Source organism: Phascolarctos cinereus, unplaced genomic scaffold (assembly GCF_003287225.1).
Source record: "Phascolarctos cinereus isolate Bilbo 61053 unplaced genomic scaffold, phaCin_HiC Scaffold_1;HRSCAF=81, whole genome shotgun sequence".
NCBI classification, from domain to species: Eukaryota; Metazoa; Chordata; class Mammalia; order Diprotodontia; family Phascolarctidae; genus Phascolarctos; species Phascolarctos cinereus.
In genome coordinates this window covers 176,055,238-176,075,329 of record NW_027555514.1, presented here as the reverse complement: position 1 = coordinate 176,075,329, position 20,092 = coordinate 176,055,238, and the positions used below count along the sequence as shown (strand labels likewise).

General features: G+C 37.9%; 1 protein-coding gene and 1 long non-coding RNA gene across 2 annotated transcripts in view; one reads left to right on the top strand and one right to left on the bottom strand.

Moving 5' to 3' along the window:
• Nucleotides 1-20,092, bottom strand: part of GYS2 (glycogen synthase 2) — a 61,491-nt gene that overhangs the window by 24,864 nt on the left and 16,535 nt on the right. The window contains exons 5-8 of the mRNA XM_020994427.2: nucleotides 15,170-15,314; nucleotides 5,391-5,508; nucleotides 4,189-4,309; nucleotides 766-872 (exon numbers count right to left, since the gene is read on the bottom strand). Coding sequence (XP_020850086.1) covers nucleotides 766-872; nucleotides 4,189-4,309; nucleotides 5,391-5,508; nucleotides 15,170-15,314 — 491 coding nt within the window. The remainder of the gene's footprint in view (nucleotides 1-765; nucleotides 873-4,188; nucleotides 4,310-5,390; nucleotides 5,509-15,169; nucleotides 15,315-20,092) is intronic.
• LOC110213886 (uncharacterized) lies at nucleotides 840-10,125 on the top strand. Its single transcript, XR_002326144.2, has 2 exons — nucleotides 840-929; nucleotides 9,950-10,125. It is a non-coding gene; the product is annotated as an uncharacterized LOC110213886 (long non-coding RNA).

The following is a 20,092-nucleotide window of genomic DNA, read 5'->3' as shown; positions in this document are numbered from 1 at the left end:
TATCAATTCTATACTTTTATTCATATGTACTGCCACTTTCTCCACATTGATGATCTTCATTATCATTTTTTCTTGGCCTGTTTCTTTAGATACTAGTTCTTATGCATTACTAAATTGAGATTTTTCTTTGCTCTTATTTATCAGCTATTTAAAAAAAATATTTCATTCTTTGAAAGTGTCAGCTTTTTTTTTTTAGGGAGCCAATTTGATGTGTATTATACTCGATCCAGCTCTCTTTCTGGGTCATTGTTGAACTAATTTTTAAATTTTTCCTTCTAGAGACTTTTCAGGATTTTTCAATTTTTAATATTATTGTTTTGGAGGTTTTATTTTTTTTCCTACTTGCTCATTTTCTTGTTCTTTATTTTTTCTTTCTCTGAGAGACTATTCTTTTTTGAAGTCCTTTGGTGGTTACATTTACATGTCTGTCTATCTAACTGTTAGTATTACTATCTCTATTTGTGTTGGGGATATTGAAGAGTTGTGCTCTTTCCAAACTTCTTACTCCACTATGTTGACAAAAACAATTTAATCGATTTTTAAAGAAGTATCTCACAAAATGTCTCCAGACAGTCCATTCCAGTGTCAGTGTGTCCAGCCACACAGATAGCCATAACTCAGCATAACTAAGCAAGATTCAAGTGGAATTCTCTAATAATCTTGAATCAAGAAAAGGGTGCTCAAGAATATGTAATATAGAGCAGTTTTTAAAAGAAAATCTTTTCAGGTTCAGAGCTCAAGAACATTAACAAGAACAGTGTTTACCATAGCTGCTTTCTCACTGCTTGTCCTTTCAAGGTTTCCACATTAAAATTATTTGTCTTGGCAGGCATAATGAAAAACACCACAACTGTGACATCGCTTTTGTGCACCTGACAACAGAAAACGCAACAAGAAGTGCCAAGTATTGAAGATAAAAGCAAAATATGGTAAATTGATTTTTAAACCCTAGAAAATAGCATTTAAATTTCAATCAGTTAAATAGCAAAGATCCTCATTTACAATCCACATCATGTAATTTTCTTGCCAAACATAAGCCCTTTTTAGCCTTTTGAATTTTCCTTTCATATATCAATTTAGTTTTTTTCTTCCAGGCTGGCTTTTTAGCTTATAATTTTGTAAATTTAGAAGTGGAAAAATTAGGAATTAGGACATCTTCACCACACAATTTTTATAGCTTCTATATTAGTTGAATCTGCTATACTCTGCTTTAATCAACTAAATATCCTTATCAAATGGTGCTTCTCCTGTCTTATTGTTAGCAGACTCTTACTTCCTGATATTCTTATTCCTGAGATTCAAGGCAAAAACACCTTTCCAGTTGCCTTTTCCCTCACCCCCAATTTTCACCAATGTAGCTCAATTCTATTTGTCCCTGGTCATTATTCTCCTTTCATTGTACCTTTTAGAACAACTTCTCTCTCTTATTTTTTTTTTATTTTATTTTAGGCAATTGGAATTAAGTGACTTGCTCAGCTAGTAAGTGTCAAGTGTTTGGTCTGAGGCCGGATTTGAACTCAGGTCCTCCTGACTTCAGGGCAGGTGCTCTATCCACTGCATCACCTGAACAATGTCTTATCACTAACAAACTCTCCATCGTCATGCATCTCTTCTTCTTATACTCTCTAGCTCTTTGTTTCTTCCTGAGCTGACAGAAACAAAGCTTTCTCCAGAATACACCTTATCCCTTGTTGCAATCTCAAGTGCAAGTTGCTTTTTTTTTCCTGTTCTGGGCCAAAAACTGAGCCTAAAGGAGTAGTAAACTTATGCTTCCTCTCCCTTAGAATTTCCCAATCCTGTGTCTGGTACCATCATTTAGCAACCTCACCTTGTTTGAGGTTCACTCCATCCATCTGTATCACCTTGTTCAGTTCCTCATGGTAAAATTATCCATGAGCTGTCAGGTAGGCTTCCCTCCCTGTTCAAGTATGCCTGGATAACGGCTTTCATTTATACCCCCAGATTTACCCTCGCACTTGGGGATTGAAATATTTAAGTTTCCATCTTCTTGGTCATCTTAGTCTCCCAACTAATCAGCATCCTCAACTCTCATAACCTACATCTCAATTCTACCTCAGCCATTCACTTGGTTGGGCATATCTTAGAATTCACTATTATCTCAAACTATTCCACCTTCATCATCTTGAATTCCCCTTTCTGATTATAGTCTCCTGTCCTTCTATTTCTCCCTCTGCTTCATCCCTCCTAAATCTATTGTTTGTCCCTACTGTCATCCCCAATTCCTCTCTGTTCTCCCAGTCCATCATCCTTAGTCTGGTATCATTTTCCTCCCTTCATGAGCTTGATGCTCTCAATAAGAAGTCATTTTCTACCTTTGAATCTCCCTTTTCCCCTTTTCTTTCCATTATTCCTTCCCTGCAAATTCTCTGCCCTGGGTTACTTTGCCATCTGTCTTCTCTGTTTCAACTCATGAACTACTGAACACTGCTAGAAAAATGTCACACTACTGTACTGACAAGGTCCACCACAAATTCACTTTGAAAAAAAAAATCTCAACTAATCCTTTTATTTTTTTCCACAACTGAATCTTTACTATACCCTTTGAAGTGATTGTTCCAATACTTCTCCTTTCTCCTTAAGTCATCAATGCCACCCCACCCCACCTTCCTCTCAGTAATTTATCTCTCTATTTTGCTGAGAAAATAGAGACTCTTTATTGAGTTCTATCACATTCTCTTCTCTACACTTTAAAATCTCTCATATACCTTTATCCATCCTCTCCTCCTTTGCTCTTGATTACATCCTCCCCTTGTCCAACAGGGCATTCCCTTACTCAGATCTTTAATTCCAATATCTACTTGCTTCTTCACTGTTTTGAAGCAAAGGATGCAGAGAGTACCCAGATGGAGGTAATGTGGTCAGTGATAACAAAAACTACAGAAGTTAAGAATTATAAAAACAAAAAGAAAAAATAAAGAAAAACAAGAACTAAAAACTAAGAAAAGGTCTTCAGACTTAGAAGATCTAGGAATTTGGCAATTAAAGTGAGGAGATACATAAGATGATAGTTTGAGGGTGTGGCAGCATCAAGTGAAAATAAGAGTTGAGGCCTGAGTATTTTTAGGCAGTGAGGAGAGACTCTCACTGTATGGCTCTCCAGGTAGGGAAGGAAAAGAGTTATGTTCAGAAACAAATATACATTCAGAAAACAAAAAAAAATAGAAAAAATTTGAAAGGATTCAAGAAATATGGGATTCTTATACATTTTAATTTTCTATAGTTGCTTTTATTGGTTGCATGTTTTGCAGTTGTTTTTAGTTCAAAAACCTTACATGCCAGTCAACCAGCTAATAACCATTTATTAAGTACCTACTACGTTGTTGTTATTTGTCCTTTGTTCTCAAAAAAAGGACCATGGCATCAGGGAGGTGATGCCATAACATTCAAGTGAATTGAATTTAAGTGAGGGAGGGCTGACTATATATGAGGCAGGCAGCTAGATGGCCCAGTGGATAGAATGTCTGGCCTAAAGTCAGGAAGAAGTCATCATTTTCCTGAGTTCAAATCTGTCTTCAGACATGGAAAAGTTGTGTGACCCTGGGCAAGTCACTTAACCCTGCTTGCTTTAGTTTCCTCATCTGTAAAATGATCTGGAGAAGGAAATGGCAAACCATCCCTGTATTTTTGCCAAGAAAACCCCAAATGGGGTCATGAAGAGTCAGACAGGACTGAAACAACCGAATAACAACTGTATCCTAGGTCCTGTGCTAAGCAATGGGAATACAAAGATACAAAGAAAAGCAATTGAAGGAGCTCAGAGATTGAAGGGGAAGACAACATGCAAAAAACTATAAATAAGCAGTATACAGGGTCAGTAGAAAATAATCAACATTATGAGGGAAGGCACTAAAATTAAGGGGAAATGGGACAGACTTCCTTTAGGATATGCTTGTCCTAAACACGATTCAATGTAACTTTGAAGAACATCTTTCAAGTAAAAGCAAGCATTTTGGCAATGGAAGGTACACATTCAAATAGATAATGTGACCTTCTGAACAAACAACCTGAAATGCAGAATCAGAATTAATGTAGGACTCTCCTAGTTCAATAATTTTACAATTTCATGAAAGCTCTTTTGGTAGTGCTAAAAGCCACTCTACTTGTTTAGAAAAACAGAGTGTTCCCTACAAGTACTATGCCATATCTCAGAACCCAGAGCTTTCTTACCCGTAAGAGGAAGTTTAGTCTGGATAAAGCCTCCAAGAAGATGTCAGCTCCTTTGTTTGAAAATTCATATCTCCCCGCAATGAAAAGGAATAAAGTCTTTTCAAGGTCGAAATCAAGATGACTGAAATGGAACAAAATAATAAAATGTGTTCATTTGGGGCTGGGAAATGACCTAACTAGTATTCATTCCTCTTACAATGTCATTTGAGGTTCTTAATATCTTTGACTAAGATTTGGTACCCAAATGGAAGCTTCTTGGCACATTTTTCCTGAACTATTAATGTTGGAGTCCAAAAAGCCCAGTCAAACACTCTTAAAATGAACCCTAGGGGACTTGATAGTGATTTAACTCTGAGTTAAATACAAATGATATTTCATCCATAAACACTCTACCATGATTAAGAAGGGTATTGTGGCAGGATAAACAATCCCAACTTTACAATGGAGATCATCAAAGGAGGTCCACTAAAAATCTGTTTATTTTTACAATTGATAGGAAAAGAAAAGGGAACTCTTTTTTGCTAGGATTTTGTTAATGGCTCTTGGGGATCCAGAATGGAAATTTGTGCCAACTAGTGCAGTAAAGGATTCGCTACAGATTCCTGTAAATATATTGCCTATAAGGCAGCATTGCACAGTGGATGAGTCAGGATGACCTTCTTTTAAGTCTTGCCTCTCATATATACTGACTATATGTCTTTGGTCCAGTCATTTAATCTTAATTCCCTAGACAACTTTCTAAGACTATAAAGTGCAGAATAATTGACTATCTGCGTTAATGGAAGGAGTTTCCTTCCCTATAGCCATGAAGTCATGGGTCTCAACCAAATGGAATATATGTGGAATCCACTTATTCCAAATGGAATCCTATGTGGACAAAAGCGACAGATTAGTGAGAAAACATGGAACTCCTCTTTTTCATCTATAGTTATAATCCTGCTTTCTGTGTGCTGGATAACTATTAAAATTCATGCACTGATTTGAGTTAGAGAAAGCATATTGGTACAATGGGAAAAGTGTTAGATTTAGAATTGGAAGACCTGGATTCAAATCCTAGCTATGCCACTCACTACCTGTAAGACCTAGATACATCACTCTCTGAGCCCCAGTTTCTTAATCTGTAAAGTGAACAGATTGGACTTGATGATTTCTATGGTCCCCTCCAGTTCCAAGATCTCTGATCTTGCTGCCCATGTACATACCCATAGAAATGACCACGAACAAAATCCTGGATCCTGGACTTATACAAAGCATGCAAATTTTGAAACTCATGCACAGCTGAAAATTTCTTAATGTTCAGACCATTTGGAGTAACAACATCTGGAAAGGCAGAGAGAGGTCAGAGCCAGAAATTTAGTGGACTTTAGCAACAGTATGATGTTGCAGCCTAAAAACACAACGTGATTTTAGGCTATATTTGTAGAAACATAACATCCAAAGAAGGGAGGTGATAGTCCTGCTATATTCTATCCTTCTTAGACTCCATCTAGAGTCCAGTGTTCAGCTTTCGGTGCTACTGTAGCAGCTTTGCGAGGCCATTGATAAACTGAAGTATGTCCATAGAAGGGTAACCAGGATGACAAGAAAACTGGTTCATAGCATAAGGGGACTCAATTGAAGGAATTGGAGGTGTTTAGCCTGGAGAAGGAAAGACTTTACCAACAACATGGTAACTGTCTACAAAGGATTATCAAGTAGAGATGTATTAGACTTATAGTGCGAGACCCAAGAGGGCAGAACCAAGAGCAGTGGGAGCTGCCAGGAACCAGATTTCAATTCAACACAAAGAAAACCATTCTAACAATCCATGCTGTCAACAAGTGGGATGAACTACCTCAGGAAATAGTGGATCCACTCTCATTGGGAATTATCAAATAAAGACTTAGTGACTGCCTGACGGATACGGATTTCTAGTTAGGTACAGACAGGTTTAAATGACCTTTAAGGTCCCTTCTGGCTCTGAGGTTCTGTGGTCTCTCATGAGGCAGAAAAGCCTCAGGTTCTCATGATTCCAAATTCAGCACATTTCCCACTACGCCAATCTTTGTTTCAATCAAAGTCTTGAAAAAGACAAACTAAAGATTCTAAGGAAGGGCATTAGGGAGTGCATTTCTAGCACGTGCACAGCCTGCACAATGGCAAACAGGTGGAACATGGAATACGGAGTCCAAGGAATAGCAAATAGACCCCTTAGGTTGAAACACAGTGCAAGAAAAAGAATAATAGGAAATAAGATTGACTGATTAGTGGGAGCCAGACTATAAAGATCTTTAAGGGTCAAGGTGAAGAGTCACTGTTTTGTCCTAGAGGCTATATAGAGCCATTGAAGTTTCTTCAGCAGAATAATGACACTGTCAGTAAACAGGAGAGTGATGTGGTCACACTTGTACTAGAGGAAGATCATTTCGGTAGATGTATTTATCAAGGAAGAATTAGAGAGCAGAGTAACAGAATGCTGGGGGGGCCAGTTAAAATATTAGTGCAAGAGTCCATCTGAGAGGTGATGAGGAACTGAAGTAAGGCAGTGGTAATGTGAAAAGAAAGAAAGGGAAAGGTTGGAGAGAAATTATAGTGGCTGAAGAAGAACAACAACAATAACAATGACTTGGCAACTGCTTGTGTATGGCAAGTTAGAGAGATGGAACAGTCAAAAGTGCTGCTAGCGTTTCCAATCGCTGTGACTGGACAGTGCCCTCAACAGGAACTAGGAAGTTTAGAGAAGTAAATTAGAGTCAGGACAAGATAAAGTTTTATTGTAGACATGTTGATTTTGAGATGCCTTTGGTCCATCCAATTCAAAACATACAACAAAGCAGCTGGTGATGAGGAACTGGAAGTCAAGAGAGAGATTAGGGTTGTTCTTCTGGGAGTCAATAGGAGTTGATGAGATCATTGAGAGAAGGTAAAGAGAGAGAAGACATAAGTCCTAGGACAGAATCTTGGGGTGCCCTGTGGAGAGAGAATAGAACATGGAGAATAGTCTATCAGAGGAGCCCGAGGAGGAGACAGCTAGAAGAAGAACAAGGAGAGAGCATTATCAATGAAATCTGAGGGAAGCAAGAGAATTCAGGAGGAGGAGTGGTCACCATCTCAAAAGCTACACAGAGATAAAAAAAGAACAGGGACTCGGAAAAAGTTCTTGAATTTAGTGCTGAATAGACTTAAAAACCTAAGAGCTAGTCTTTTCATTTGGTTGCGAGATTAAAAGCCATATTACAAGGGGTTGAATGAGAAGGAAGTGGTAGAAAGTATAAATGGCTTCTGAGTTTGGGGCTATGGAAAAGAGGAGACAGAGAAGCCAATATCTTCCTATTTAAATAACATTTCACTAAGAAGCTGCTGGTTAGGCCATGTGTGGCTTATCCATGATGCAGATCTGGAATATGTGAAGGTCTAACCTTTTCACCCAGCTCCCTACCATATCCACTAATATTGGCATGCAGGTTCAATTCCAGACACACATATATCCCTCCTTAACATGGTACATGAAACTCTGGCCTATCATATGTACAGTCTCATGCTACTGGATATTTGGGGATGAGGTAAAAAGAGCACATAGGAAATGACTGGGTATACCTAGTGTCTGCATCCAGGCCCAACATATAATATATATATATATATATATATATATATATATATATATATATATATATATCCTCATCTCCTCAGCCATTGCAACTTCTCTTGAGGAGAACTAAGGGAAAAGGACCTTACTTCAATCAAACCATGGAATTCTATTGTTCCTCAGGTATTCCAACCATTTCTCCCTGTCAATTTCACATGGTAAGGGAGGAATGTCTTAGCTAGTCTAAACACGAAGGCAAAAGCTTCACCAGAACCTATCATGAGGGTGGGGGGGGAGATGTAGGAGGGGGCAGCCCATATTTTCTCCTCCCACTCTCCTGTGTGCCAAAGTATCTAGCTTGGCCACAAGAAAGTTTATGATTAGGGACTACCCACCATTCCCAGTTTCATCCTCATGTTTCTCCTCCCTGCAACTTGCTGGGAGCTACTGGGAGTGTGATAGGTAAGGCTGCTGAGAGATGGAGAGATGCCTGATTCCAATATCCACAGACTCTATTGAATAGCATACATCCTGATCTAGTCTTCCCAATCTTGGCCATCCTAATCTTCTCCCCTCACTTTATTGACCATAGCCTCTCTTGCGATGTTTGTTATTCATCGTTTGTTTTGAAGAGGACCAATGACATCAAGGCTGATGTCTTCACTTGTATGTGAATTGGATTGAAGTGAGGCAGTTGCACCATATCAGCAGCCTCACTCTCTTCCAGAGTCACTGAAGCCCAGCGGCAGGACAAAAGTCAAAATGACTGGTGATGGCTTGGGATGCAGTGGATGACCATGGCATCTTTGATGTCTGACCAAGCTCTTAAGCACTTCACAGATTCAGATGCATTCATGGCCTTTGGAACAAACTGTTCTCATTCACCCATTCTGTCAGGGAGGTCTTCACATGCTTGGTCTAACTCATCAATGGGCTGCCCTCAACTTGGTTTTAACCCTTCTACCAAGACAGTTTTACAGGGTGTGGCTACTGAGCATGCTACACCTTCTTGGAGAATGGACTATGATTGCATAATGGGGGCAGCTAGGTGGCTCAGTGGATAAAGTCCTGGACCTGGACTTGGAAAGACCTGACTGAGTTCAAATCTGGCCTCAGATATTTACTAGCTGTGTGATCCTGGGCCAGTCACTTAATCTCTTCTTGCTTTAATCCATGCGAGAAGAAAATGTCCCTGAGAAACAGTTGATCTACTCTCCCAGCAAGAGTCTGCTCCCAAAAAAACAAACAAACAAAAAAGGGGGAGGGGACAGCTAGGTGGCACAGTGGATAGAGCACCAGGCCTGAAGTCAGGAGGACCTGAGTCCAAATGTGGACTCAGACCAAACACTTGACACTTACTAGCTGCGTGACCCTGGGCAAGTCACTTAACCCCAATTGCCTAAAAAAAAAAAGAGTCTGCTCCCGTTCCATCATTCTCTCTGCTCTTCTTCCCACCTGCAACCAGGCACCAACCCTACTTTAGGAATATTAGCACTATTAAAGGGCATTTTTGATTACTACTCTGAGGCAAAATTTCTAAATTTAGGTAAATCACCACCTGAGGTGCAAATATTCTCCCAGCTTTTCTGTACCTCAAAAGGTTGGTAATACGTACTTCATTGCCAGTCTCAGTGAATATTTACCTAAAATGCCATTTCAGTAGAATGTAGTTCTCCTCAAAAGCAAGGATTTTGTCTTTGCATCCCTTGTGCCTAGTGCATACTAGGTTCTTACTAAATCCTTAATTGCCTGTTGTCTCAAATCTCTTTCTCTCTCATTGTGTAATTCTTCATTTAACCAGTGCTGTTGCTGTGACTACAACATTAATTTGGGAGTGGGGGAGATTCGAATAAAAACATAAGCTAGATGAGGTGAGTACTAAGAAGAATGCCCTTGGGAAAGTCTTTCAGGTTTAATGATCAACAAAAGTCCATTGACCTTTCTGAGTTATGAGTGACCAAGGATTTCACAACTTCAGTTTTAACCTTTCTCTCTCTAGTCAGAGGTGAAATTGATTGAAATGTCATAAGAGGTTTAGAATAAAACCCTGAGACTCCATTTGAGCTCTAAAGTTCTGATTTTGTATTTGAACCATGATAATTAATGTTCATATAGACTTTAAGATCTGAAAAGCCCTTCATATATATTATCCCATTCATTTTAACAACCCTATGAAATATTGTCTCTATTTTACAGTTGCAGTTAAGCGGCTTTTCCCAGGTCACATAGCTCCTAAGTGAAGAAGCAGGAATTTGAAGGTCTGGTCTTTCTACTATGCCATGATGCCTTCTCACATGGATCTGAGCCCAGATTGTTTTAATAGCATATGCCTCAATTAAAAAGTAGCCATAATAAAGGTGATAAGAATTCTATGATTTTTACTCCTTTTTCTTTTTTTTCAGTATCTATTTACTTCCCAACACTTTCTGATGCTTTATTGCTATCCCTAAATTTAGTGTTATCATAATTATTGTATTGCCATGGCCCAAATATAAGCAGTTGTTCTGTCCTCTCCTCTCCTCTTTTCTTTTTCTTTCTCTCTCAGTCTCTCTGTCTCTGTCTCTGTCTATCTGTCTGTCTGTCTTTCTCTCTCTCTCTTTCTTTCTCTGTCTCTGTATCTGTCTCAGCAAGTGTATCTCTCTTTTCCTCTTGCACTCTCTGCTGAAAGCATTAGCTTCTGGACAATGGAACAAAGTGCAAATGGTGAAATTTCTGGTATTAGTGAGAAGGCAGGGAGTTTGTGAAGGCAAAGAAAGGCCTTCCCAGTGCCACTGAGATCATATCCTCTTCTTCCCTTCTATGCACCTCAAAAACTGTTAATATTCCCAAGTCTCTTCTTTTTCGCTCTGGTCTCTGATGAAGAGATGGTCTCTCTCCTTCCTATGCAAGACTAACCTTTGTATTTATCTTATCCTGTCTCTCTTCCACAAGATCAACCCCACATTTCTCTCCAATCTTCAGTCTTTCCTTTTGTCTCATTTCCTGTTGCCTACAAACATGCTCAGGTGTCCTCCATTTTTTAAAAAGAACTTTAACTTGACCCTATCATGCCCTTAAGCCTTTATTTTGTATCTCTTTCCTTCACAAGTAAACTCTTTCGGGGAGAAGGGAACTATCTCCTTTCCTTCTCTTTTATAATCTGGTTTCCTACCAGTTTCAAGGGAAACTGCTTTCTCCAAAGTTACCAATGATCTCGTAATTGCCAAATGTGTTGGCTTTCCCCCATCTAATCTTCATCCCTCTTGACCTCTTAGCAGAATTTGTTGCTGTTGACTACTCTCTTCTCCTGGATATTACTTCTTTTGGGGTTTTGTGACTTTCTTCTTTCTTGGTTCTCCTCATACTTGTCTGTCCAGTCCTTCTCAGTTTCCTTTGCTAGATAATCATTCAGATCCCACCTCCTAACTATGGGTGTTTCCCAAGTTCTCTTTGGCCCTATTCTCATTTTTCCTCTACACACACACTCTCTCAGAGACTTCATCAACAACAATGGGTTCAATCATTTCTACACAGATCACTCTCATATCTATATTTCTAGTCCTAGTCACTCTCCTGGACCTCAGGTCCCACATCACCAATTTCCTGTTGGATATTTTAAACTAGACATCTCATAGGCATCTCAAATTCAGTCCATCCAAAACAGGAACAATTGTCTTTCCCCCAAGAACTCAGTGTTCTTCAGAATTTCCCTGTCCCTTTTGAGAGCACTACTATCCTTCTGGTCACCCACATCTGCAACCTGAGAGTCACGTTCAACTTACGGCTTTCCCTCACACCACCTATCTAATCAGTTGCCATATCTTGTTGATTCTATCTCTGAAACAACTCCCTAGTCTGTCTTTTTCCCTAAAAACACAACACCACCCACCAAAGTAGTTCAGCTGATTCTCTATAGTGAAGAATGAAGAAAGGCCTCTTTCACTGCCTCTCTACTATTCCAAGGCTTTTTGTTAAGGATTTGTTCAATCACAGTGTAATATGTTCATTGGGTGAACATTTCCTAAACAACAATAGTTTGCAAGGCATTTTTCTAATACACAAAACTTCATCACAAGTAACCTTCAAACTAACAGGAGAGATAGGATATGTACACAAATAAATGTAACCTGAGACAGGCTGTAGTAAATGTTGTAAGCATTGTTAGAACAAAAAGCAATAGGATCCCTAAAAGGGGTTGTGAAGAGTCAGACACAATTGAAGTAATTAAATGACAATAACAATGGTGTAAGATGGCATTTTGTATGAACTATCATCTATAATTGAATACAGGAATTTGAATAGAAATAATAATTATATAAGAAACATCTTATTTTTAGCACAGAAGAATAAGGGTTAAGTGGCATTTGAGCTAAGCCTTGAAAAATGGATAAGATTTCAAAAAGATGAGATAGTAAGAGAGGGGAGTGCCTCACAAGCCAAAGAAAGAAACAAAGATAGAGCTGTTAAAAGTGAAAACTTTGCTTAGGAAGTAGAAGATAATCCCATTTATCTGGAACGTGTGGTACATGTAAAAGAGTAGTCAGAGATATAGTAGGAAAACTAATTTGGGGCTAAATTGTGGAGAATCTTGAATGCCAAGTTATGAAATTCAGATTTTATGCAGTAGACAACAGAAGATTTTTAAGCAGAAAGGTTAACAGTATCAAAGGTGCTCTAAGAAGATTAATCAGGAAACAGTCTATAGGATGGATGAGAGTTGGAAGGGAAGAGAAAGTCAGAAAGACTACTTAAAAGGCTGTTGCAATAATCAACATATGGGGTGATAAGGATTATGAAATAATACGTATGGGGAAGATGTCCACCAGATAAAAACAGTTGGAAATTAGAGACTGAAATGTAAGAGAGGTGGTGTTAGAGAGGTAAGGTAGTTAAATACAGAGGTAAGAGGGATACAGATAGAGATTTGAGACTTGCCCAAAGTTGTAATAGTTGAAGCCCATTCAGGGAGTATGCACAGAAAAGAGAAGGGTAAGGACAGAGCTTAAATTTAGGAGTCAAGAATAGAGGAGCCAGTTAAGGAAAGAGGGAAGAAATAGTCAGAGAGTCTTAAGGAGAACCAGAATCACAGAAGTCAAAGGAAGAGTTTATCTTTAAGAGTACTGGGAAAAATACTTTAGATTTAGAAGGATGAAGGCTAAGAAAAAGGGAAATTACATATTTGGTAATAAAGTAGTCATTGGTGAGCTTAGAGTAGGTTCAATAATAACAATAACAATGATGATGATAACCTATATTTATATGGTGTTTCAAAGTGCTTTTTATATATCATACCATCCAATATTCAGTGAAGTGGAGTAGGTGGAATCCAGATGAAAGGGCAGTTGGATAGGAGGTATGTAAATTCTTTGAGTGGGGATATTTGTACATCTTGGGTCTTGTACTTTGTCAGGCACATAATAGGTTATTGAAGATGCAAGAACAAAACAGAAAATTCACAGAATATAGGAGTCAAGTCAATAAGCATTTATTAAGTACCTATGCTATGTGAGGCATAGTGCTAAGCACTGAGAATACAAAGAAAAGTTAAAAGAAATTGTCCCTGCTTTCAAGGAGCTTACCACCTAATGGGTGGTGAAACAATTATATACAAACAATTATGTACTGACTAAACTGAAGATAATCTCAAAAGGAAGGCACTAGCATTAAGGGAGGATCAAGAAAGGTTTCTTGAAGAAATTAGGATTTAGCTGAGACTTGAAAGGTACCAGAGAAACCAGGAGTCTGGGAAGAGGAGGGAGAACATTCCAGGCATGGGGGAGAGGAGGAGTGGCTTAGCCAGTGAAAATGCATGGAATTGGAACAAGGGTATTAGAGAAACAGCAAGGAGATCACTGTGACTGGATTTTAGAGTATGTGGAGGGGAGTAAGTTTTAAGAAGACTGAAAAGGTAGGAAGAAGCCAGGAATAGAGTGTTCTCACAGTAATTGACCCATCCTAAAACTTGATCTTGACTTCCATTTTCCTAGGTTAAAGCCCAGGTTTAAGTTTCCTTAAAGAGAATTTTTGATTTAAACTCATTGTGACAACTCATTTCATACCACAGATAATTTTAACCATGATTTCCAATCCAGTCCAACAATTATTTATTAAGTATCTACTATGTGTTAAATGCTGGGGATACAATTAATAATAACAACAACAACAACAACAAAAAGACTGTCTCTGCGTTCAAAGAGATTGTAATCTAAAGGATGAATGAAATCTAATGATTTCCATTAGATGCTGCCGAAAGTAAGAATTATGTACATCATATGTATAGCTGAGAAACTTCGTCAAAGATCTGCCTAGAAAAAAAGATAAGCCAACCACAAAATAAGGATAAGATGCAATGAAAGAGAGTTCAATTATTGCATTAATATCCTTGAGATGTTTTTAAAAATAGGAGGGGGGGGCAGCTAGGTGGCTCCTGAAGTCAGGAGGACCTGAGTTCAAATCCGGCCTCAGACCAAACACTTGACACTTACTAGCTGTGTGACCCTGGCCAAGTCACTTAACCTCAATTGCCTAAAAGCAAAAAAAAAAAATAGGAGGAAGGGTTGCAGATCAGAGTGAGCCCTTTCTGAAGGATTTATTGAAAAACATGATCCAAAATTACCCAAAATGAGAAAGTATAAAGATGTTGTGATCTACTTGGGGACAGAGCACCCATGCAGACGAGCTCACCAATGCACCTAAATGTCCAAGTATATATTATTCTATATATACATATGGAATGGTATCAAATGGGGTAGTTAGGTGGTGTGGTAGATAAGAGTGTCAGGCCTAGAGTCAAGGAGACCTGAGTTTAAATCTGTCCTCAGACATTTACCAGTTGTGTGACCCTGGGATTAACCCTGCTTGCCTCAGTTTCCTGATCTGTAAAATGAACTGGAGAAGGAAATTGCTGACCACTCCAGTATCTTTGCCAAGAAACCTCCCATAAAAGAGGTCATGAAGAGTCAGACACTACTGAAATGACTAAGCAATGGTAACAATGGTATAAAATGGTATTTTGTTTAAACTATCATCTGTGATTGAATACGGGGATTTGAATGGAAATAATAATAATAACAATTATTATTATTATTATAACTGGCATTTACATAGCACCTTAAGTTTTGAAAAATGCCTTACAAATATCTGATTTTATCTTCAAAACAACCCTAGGAGGTAGGTGCTGTTATTATCCCATTTTACAGATGAGCGAACAGAGGCAGGCTGAGGTTAAATGACTGGGCCAGGATCACCCAAGTACTAAGTGTCTGAATCTGGATTTGTATTCTGATCTTCTGATACCTAGCCCAGCACTCCACCCCCTGCACCACCTTGCTGTCTCAGATAAGAAGTACCATATGATTCCTCCCCATCCCTCCATGCCTCCACCACTTTATTTGTCACCTTCAAAGCTCAGTGACAGATCGTGTAGATGACCATTACCAGGTTTTCTTTTCAGCATGTGTTCAGCTTCTATGGCAGTGATTTCAGAAACTGTAGTGAACACGTGAGCGCAGTGAACGGAAGCTCGCTCCATGCAGTACCGATGGTAAATCTGTCTCTCCCCAGCTTCCTTGTCTATATCAAACTGTTAAGCAAAGCACACACATTTGCCTCTGTTGAAACTCCTACACAAATAAAGGAGAACAAAACTTTCTCATTGCTTCTGTTAATTAGGACAAAAGCGTCTGTGGTGTTTCAAGCCTTAGCAGAACCAAGACTAGGAATTCTTAAGCCTGGGGGAATATGTAGTTGGGTTGGGTGGGAGAGGGGTGGGTTTTATAAACCAAGCACCAGTCAGGCCCACTCTCATGCTGAAAGTTTCACGAGATGAATTTAAATTGCATGTTCTTTTAGTTTCTATTCCAGCACATAAAACAAAAGAAAACAAAATTATTAGCATTAACAGAACTCCATATAAAAATCTCCAGCCTATGGGAAACTAAAACGTACCAACCTCTCAAACAGGTAAAACAAGTGAATTTTCCTAGGCCTAAGAATGGTGGCCCAGCAACAGAGAAAGTTGGGTGGCCGTAGATAAGTTTCTTGGTAATGGGACCCTACTCGTGGAGAGGGTGGTGGTCCAGGGCTAGGTGACAGGTCAGGAATAGTTGTGCCAGGCTGTACAGATGGTCAGAGGACCACAAAGTATTGCGATGGTGGGCCAAAGGAAAATCAGGGTGATAAAGGGTGCCTTCTTGGATGTTGTAACCCTGATGAAGATTCAGTCTCCACCCTAGATGTGGCCCTGAGGCTTTCCTTTTAACTTAAGTTTCCTAAATAAACTGGTATTAATCTGGTCTGAATATATTTTTTAATTTATTCTCACTCACTTTAGAATTTGAAATCTATCCCTTCTGCCCCTAAGCAAGAACTGTCTTCCTGTGTTTCACTGTTTGCCTAATCACTGTGAGATATATATATATATGTGTGTATATATATATATGTATATGTATATGTATATGTATATGTATATGTATATGTATATGTATATGTATATGTATATGTATATGTATATGTATATGTATATGTATATGTATGTGTATATGTGTATGTATATGTATATGTATATATGTATATGCATATATATGTATGTATATGTATATATATTAGCCCTCCCTTCTGTTGAATATGGAAGTCATCTGCCTAGTGCTGAATTTTTATCAAGACTTGTGACTCCAAAACTTATAGTGTGAACAGTGTTTCTTAAATTGTAAAATATGGACAATTCATAGTCTAAAGGGATATTCCAGATGTTTAACATGTGGGTTTCTGGTATTATTAGCATTTTAAATGTATTTACCATATAATATGAAAATACATGGTAAATACATTTAAAATGCTAATAATACCATGTGGGCATCCAAAAAAATACCATTTTTTTCCTCTTCATTCTGGTGCCTACCAGCCTCCTCTTTCTTCTTAAACTTACCCTCCACCTCCTACACACACACACACACACACACACACACACACACACGCACACATACTTCCACATACCCTGTCTCTGGTAGTAATCCCTACTCCATCAAGTCTTAGGTCCACAGACATAATGAAAATCATCGAAATAGACTTAATTAAATGTAGAAAAAGGAACCTCACTTATTAAAATGAGATCAAATTTGCAATTTTTGAAGGTTAAGCAAAATCAGGGGTTTTTAACCTGAGGCCTCTAAACCTATTTTTAAAAATACACTTTGATAACTGTATTTCAATATAATTGGTTTCCTTTGTAATTCTATATATTTTATTTTGACTTTAAAACAATTCTGAGAAGAGGTTCTTAAGTTTTACCAGGCTGTCAAGGGGGCTTGTAATAAAAAAACCCAAAAAGTTAAGAACTACAAAAATTATTTCTTTACTTCCTATTTTAATTACTTAACAAAAAAAAACCCCTGACATATAATACTAATACTCTATATTTGCCTAGCACATTCATTTCCCACATTTAAAAAAGAAATTGAACTTTTTCCTTTCCCTTGAGATTCAAAACTCTCATAATGTCTGAGGATATTGCCCATAAACACTGGAGGCTAAAATTCAACTTGGCATAAGAAATAATCATTAATATTATTTCATAGAAGAAAGATAATTTTCCTAAGTTTATGGTCTGCATGATCAATTTATTCTTCATTAAATTAATTGTGAAGCTTTTTACTATTAGCTATTCACACAGAAACAAGTTGTTAGATCCTACTGCTATTTTCCAACTCCCTGGTAACCTTAAGAGGCTATAAAAATTAACTGTTTCACTTTTATTTGAATGGTGGTTCTTTCAGGTAGAAACAATATAAAAAGTTCGTATGTCATGGTGGATGCTATTAAACTTTGCCACTGCCTTTTTATCACTCTAATGAGATTCCTTCTATAATTTTGTCATTTTTAAGTTTTACTTGGTAATGCTATGAGCTCCCAGGCTGTTAGAATGGCAAGAAATCCACTAGTTTTATAGATAAGGAATAAAGGATGAGGAAGGTCAAATTCCTTGCTGAAGGTCACATGGCCTAGCAGGCACTAAGAACCCATCTTTAAAGAGAGAAGAATGTCCCCTGCTCTACCTACTTGGAAGAGTTTGTTGTGAGGACCAAAGGAGATCATATATGTGAAAGTACTTTGCAAAATGTAAAATCACTATTCAGGTGTTATAAAATTATAATTTAAAGTAACATTTTACACTGCAGCTGTTCTATAGACCTTCAGCTTGGTCTGGAACTCAGTGACATTTTTGGAGAATATGAAGAAGAGAGTTTTTGTCTCATCCATAATAAGGAACTGTCATTTCTAATGTGTTCTTGGGCTTTAATGGGCAGATTGGGCCTAATCTCTCATTTCAGTTTTCTAATCCCCAAAATTTTTATGGGGTGGGGGCGGACAAGTAGAGGAAATGTCACTTAAATTTTCAGAACCTGGGCCTGAGGCTATGAATTACATACCCATTTGTATACAGACGTATACACACATATACACATGTACATACACATATTCATACACACATATTCATATATACACATATATTCAAACATATATACATATATATTCATGGTGGTACCTATCAACATAGGCCCCACCAGTTTTGTTCTTTTTCTTCCTTACTGTGCTCTGGGTTACTCTTCTTGGGGGCAGGGTTATTCAGTCATTATATTCATGAGTATTTTTACACCTTTATAACAGTGATAGATAATCCTAGATTCTATGTACATACATTATTTTAAATTTCTGGGAGGGAATAACAAATTCAAAATATAGTGATTATTTGAGATAATCTGCCCTCCTAGACTTCAGATTTTTAATAACAAATTTTACTAATTTATTTTTAAAATTTTATTAAGTAAATAATTTAAACTGAGATTGTTTATCGTTGAGTTGTATCTGACTCTCTGTGACTCTGTGGACCACAGTATGCTAATACTGTTCATAAGGTTTTCTGGCAAAGATATGGGAGTGGTCTGTCATTTCTTTCTCCAATGGATTCAGACAAACAGTGGTTAAATGACTTGCCCAGGGTCACACAGCTAGTAAGTAACTGAGGTCACATTTGAACTCAGGTCCTCCATAACTCCAGGCTCACCACCATCCACTGATCCACCTAGCTGCCTGTATTTATAATTTATAAATTCTGAACCATATTGAACTTCATGGGTTTATGCATCTGTAAAGAGAACTGCTTGGGCAAAATGATATCAGGGTTCTGTTTTAGCTATAAAAATATGTAAAATAATCATTTTGCCTCATGGATTGTCTGCTTCCTTTTTTTTTTTTTTGGTTAGGCAATGGGGTTAAGTGACTTGCCCAGGGTCACACAGCTAGTAAGTGTTATGTGTCTGAGGCTGGATTTGAACTCAGGTTCTCCTGAATCCAGGGCTGGTACTCTATCCACTGCTCCACCTAGCTGCTCCAGATTGTTTGCTTCTTATTGAATACAAACCTTTTGGATTTCAAGTTTACTACAGTTCAAATTCTTTTAAGTTTACTCTTGACAGACATTTTTCTGGTTCAAAAAATGAATTTTGTACATAGCTCATTATTTGGGGGGCCATAATTTTTTTCTATAAATCATAGCCACAACTTTGAACGACAATCAGAAACTTTTAAAAATTTAGAAGGGAAAAATAAGTCTTTATTAAAATATGTTAATATGATTTGAGGTATTTCTCAGTGCAGATGCAATAAATGCCATTAGAATTATATTTTATTCTTTTGAAAAAAATTTATACCTATATGTGATGGGTATTTATTTCATATTATCGTTGTTTGTTATACAATAATGAGTACTCTCCTGGGTTTAAGGTCTATTTTAGATGACCCATAGAAGAGCATCTGTGAATAACTAAGATCTATTGACATTTTTTAAAAATTAGTGGTGTCAAAGGATTCATTTGGTTTCCTTTTGTAGGGCTTTGGGCTGGCCTCACACTTGATGCAGTATGAATCCAAAGTATACAAAACAACCATGTATCTAACTACTTTTGCACAAAAACCTTAATGCTACTGCTTCTGAACTTAACAAATATTGTAAGCTAAGTAACTGATGGGCAAACCTTTGCATAAAAGTCCTCCAAAAGTTGGGAAGGTTACTTCTTCCTGGGCAGAAACAGAGAGGCAGGATGCCTGGTGGCTGCATTTTTACATTTTGTGGAATTGTAGAAAGGGACTGTTCTTAAGAACAGAAGAGAGAGCTTGGCTTTGGATAAAGCAAGATAAGCCATTGTATTCTCTGAAGCTCTTTCTGTGCTAGTGAGTGTGATCCAGGTTAGGCCTGCAGTTGCGAATGGTTAGGTGAGGTTGAGGTTGATAGGCCTCACTCAAGTGTTGAGGAGACAGCTAGGTGGCTCAGTCTGGGCCTGCAGTCAGGAAGATCTGAGTTCA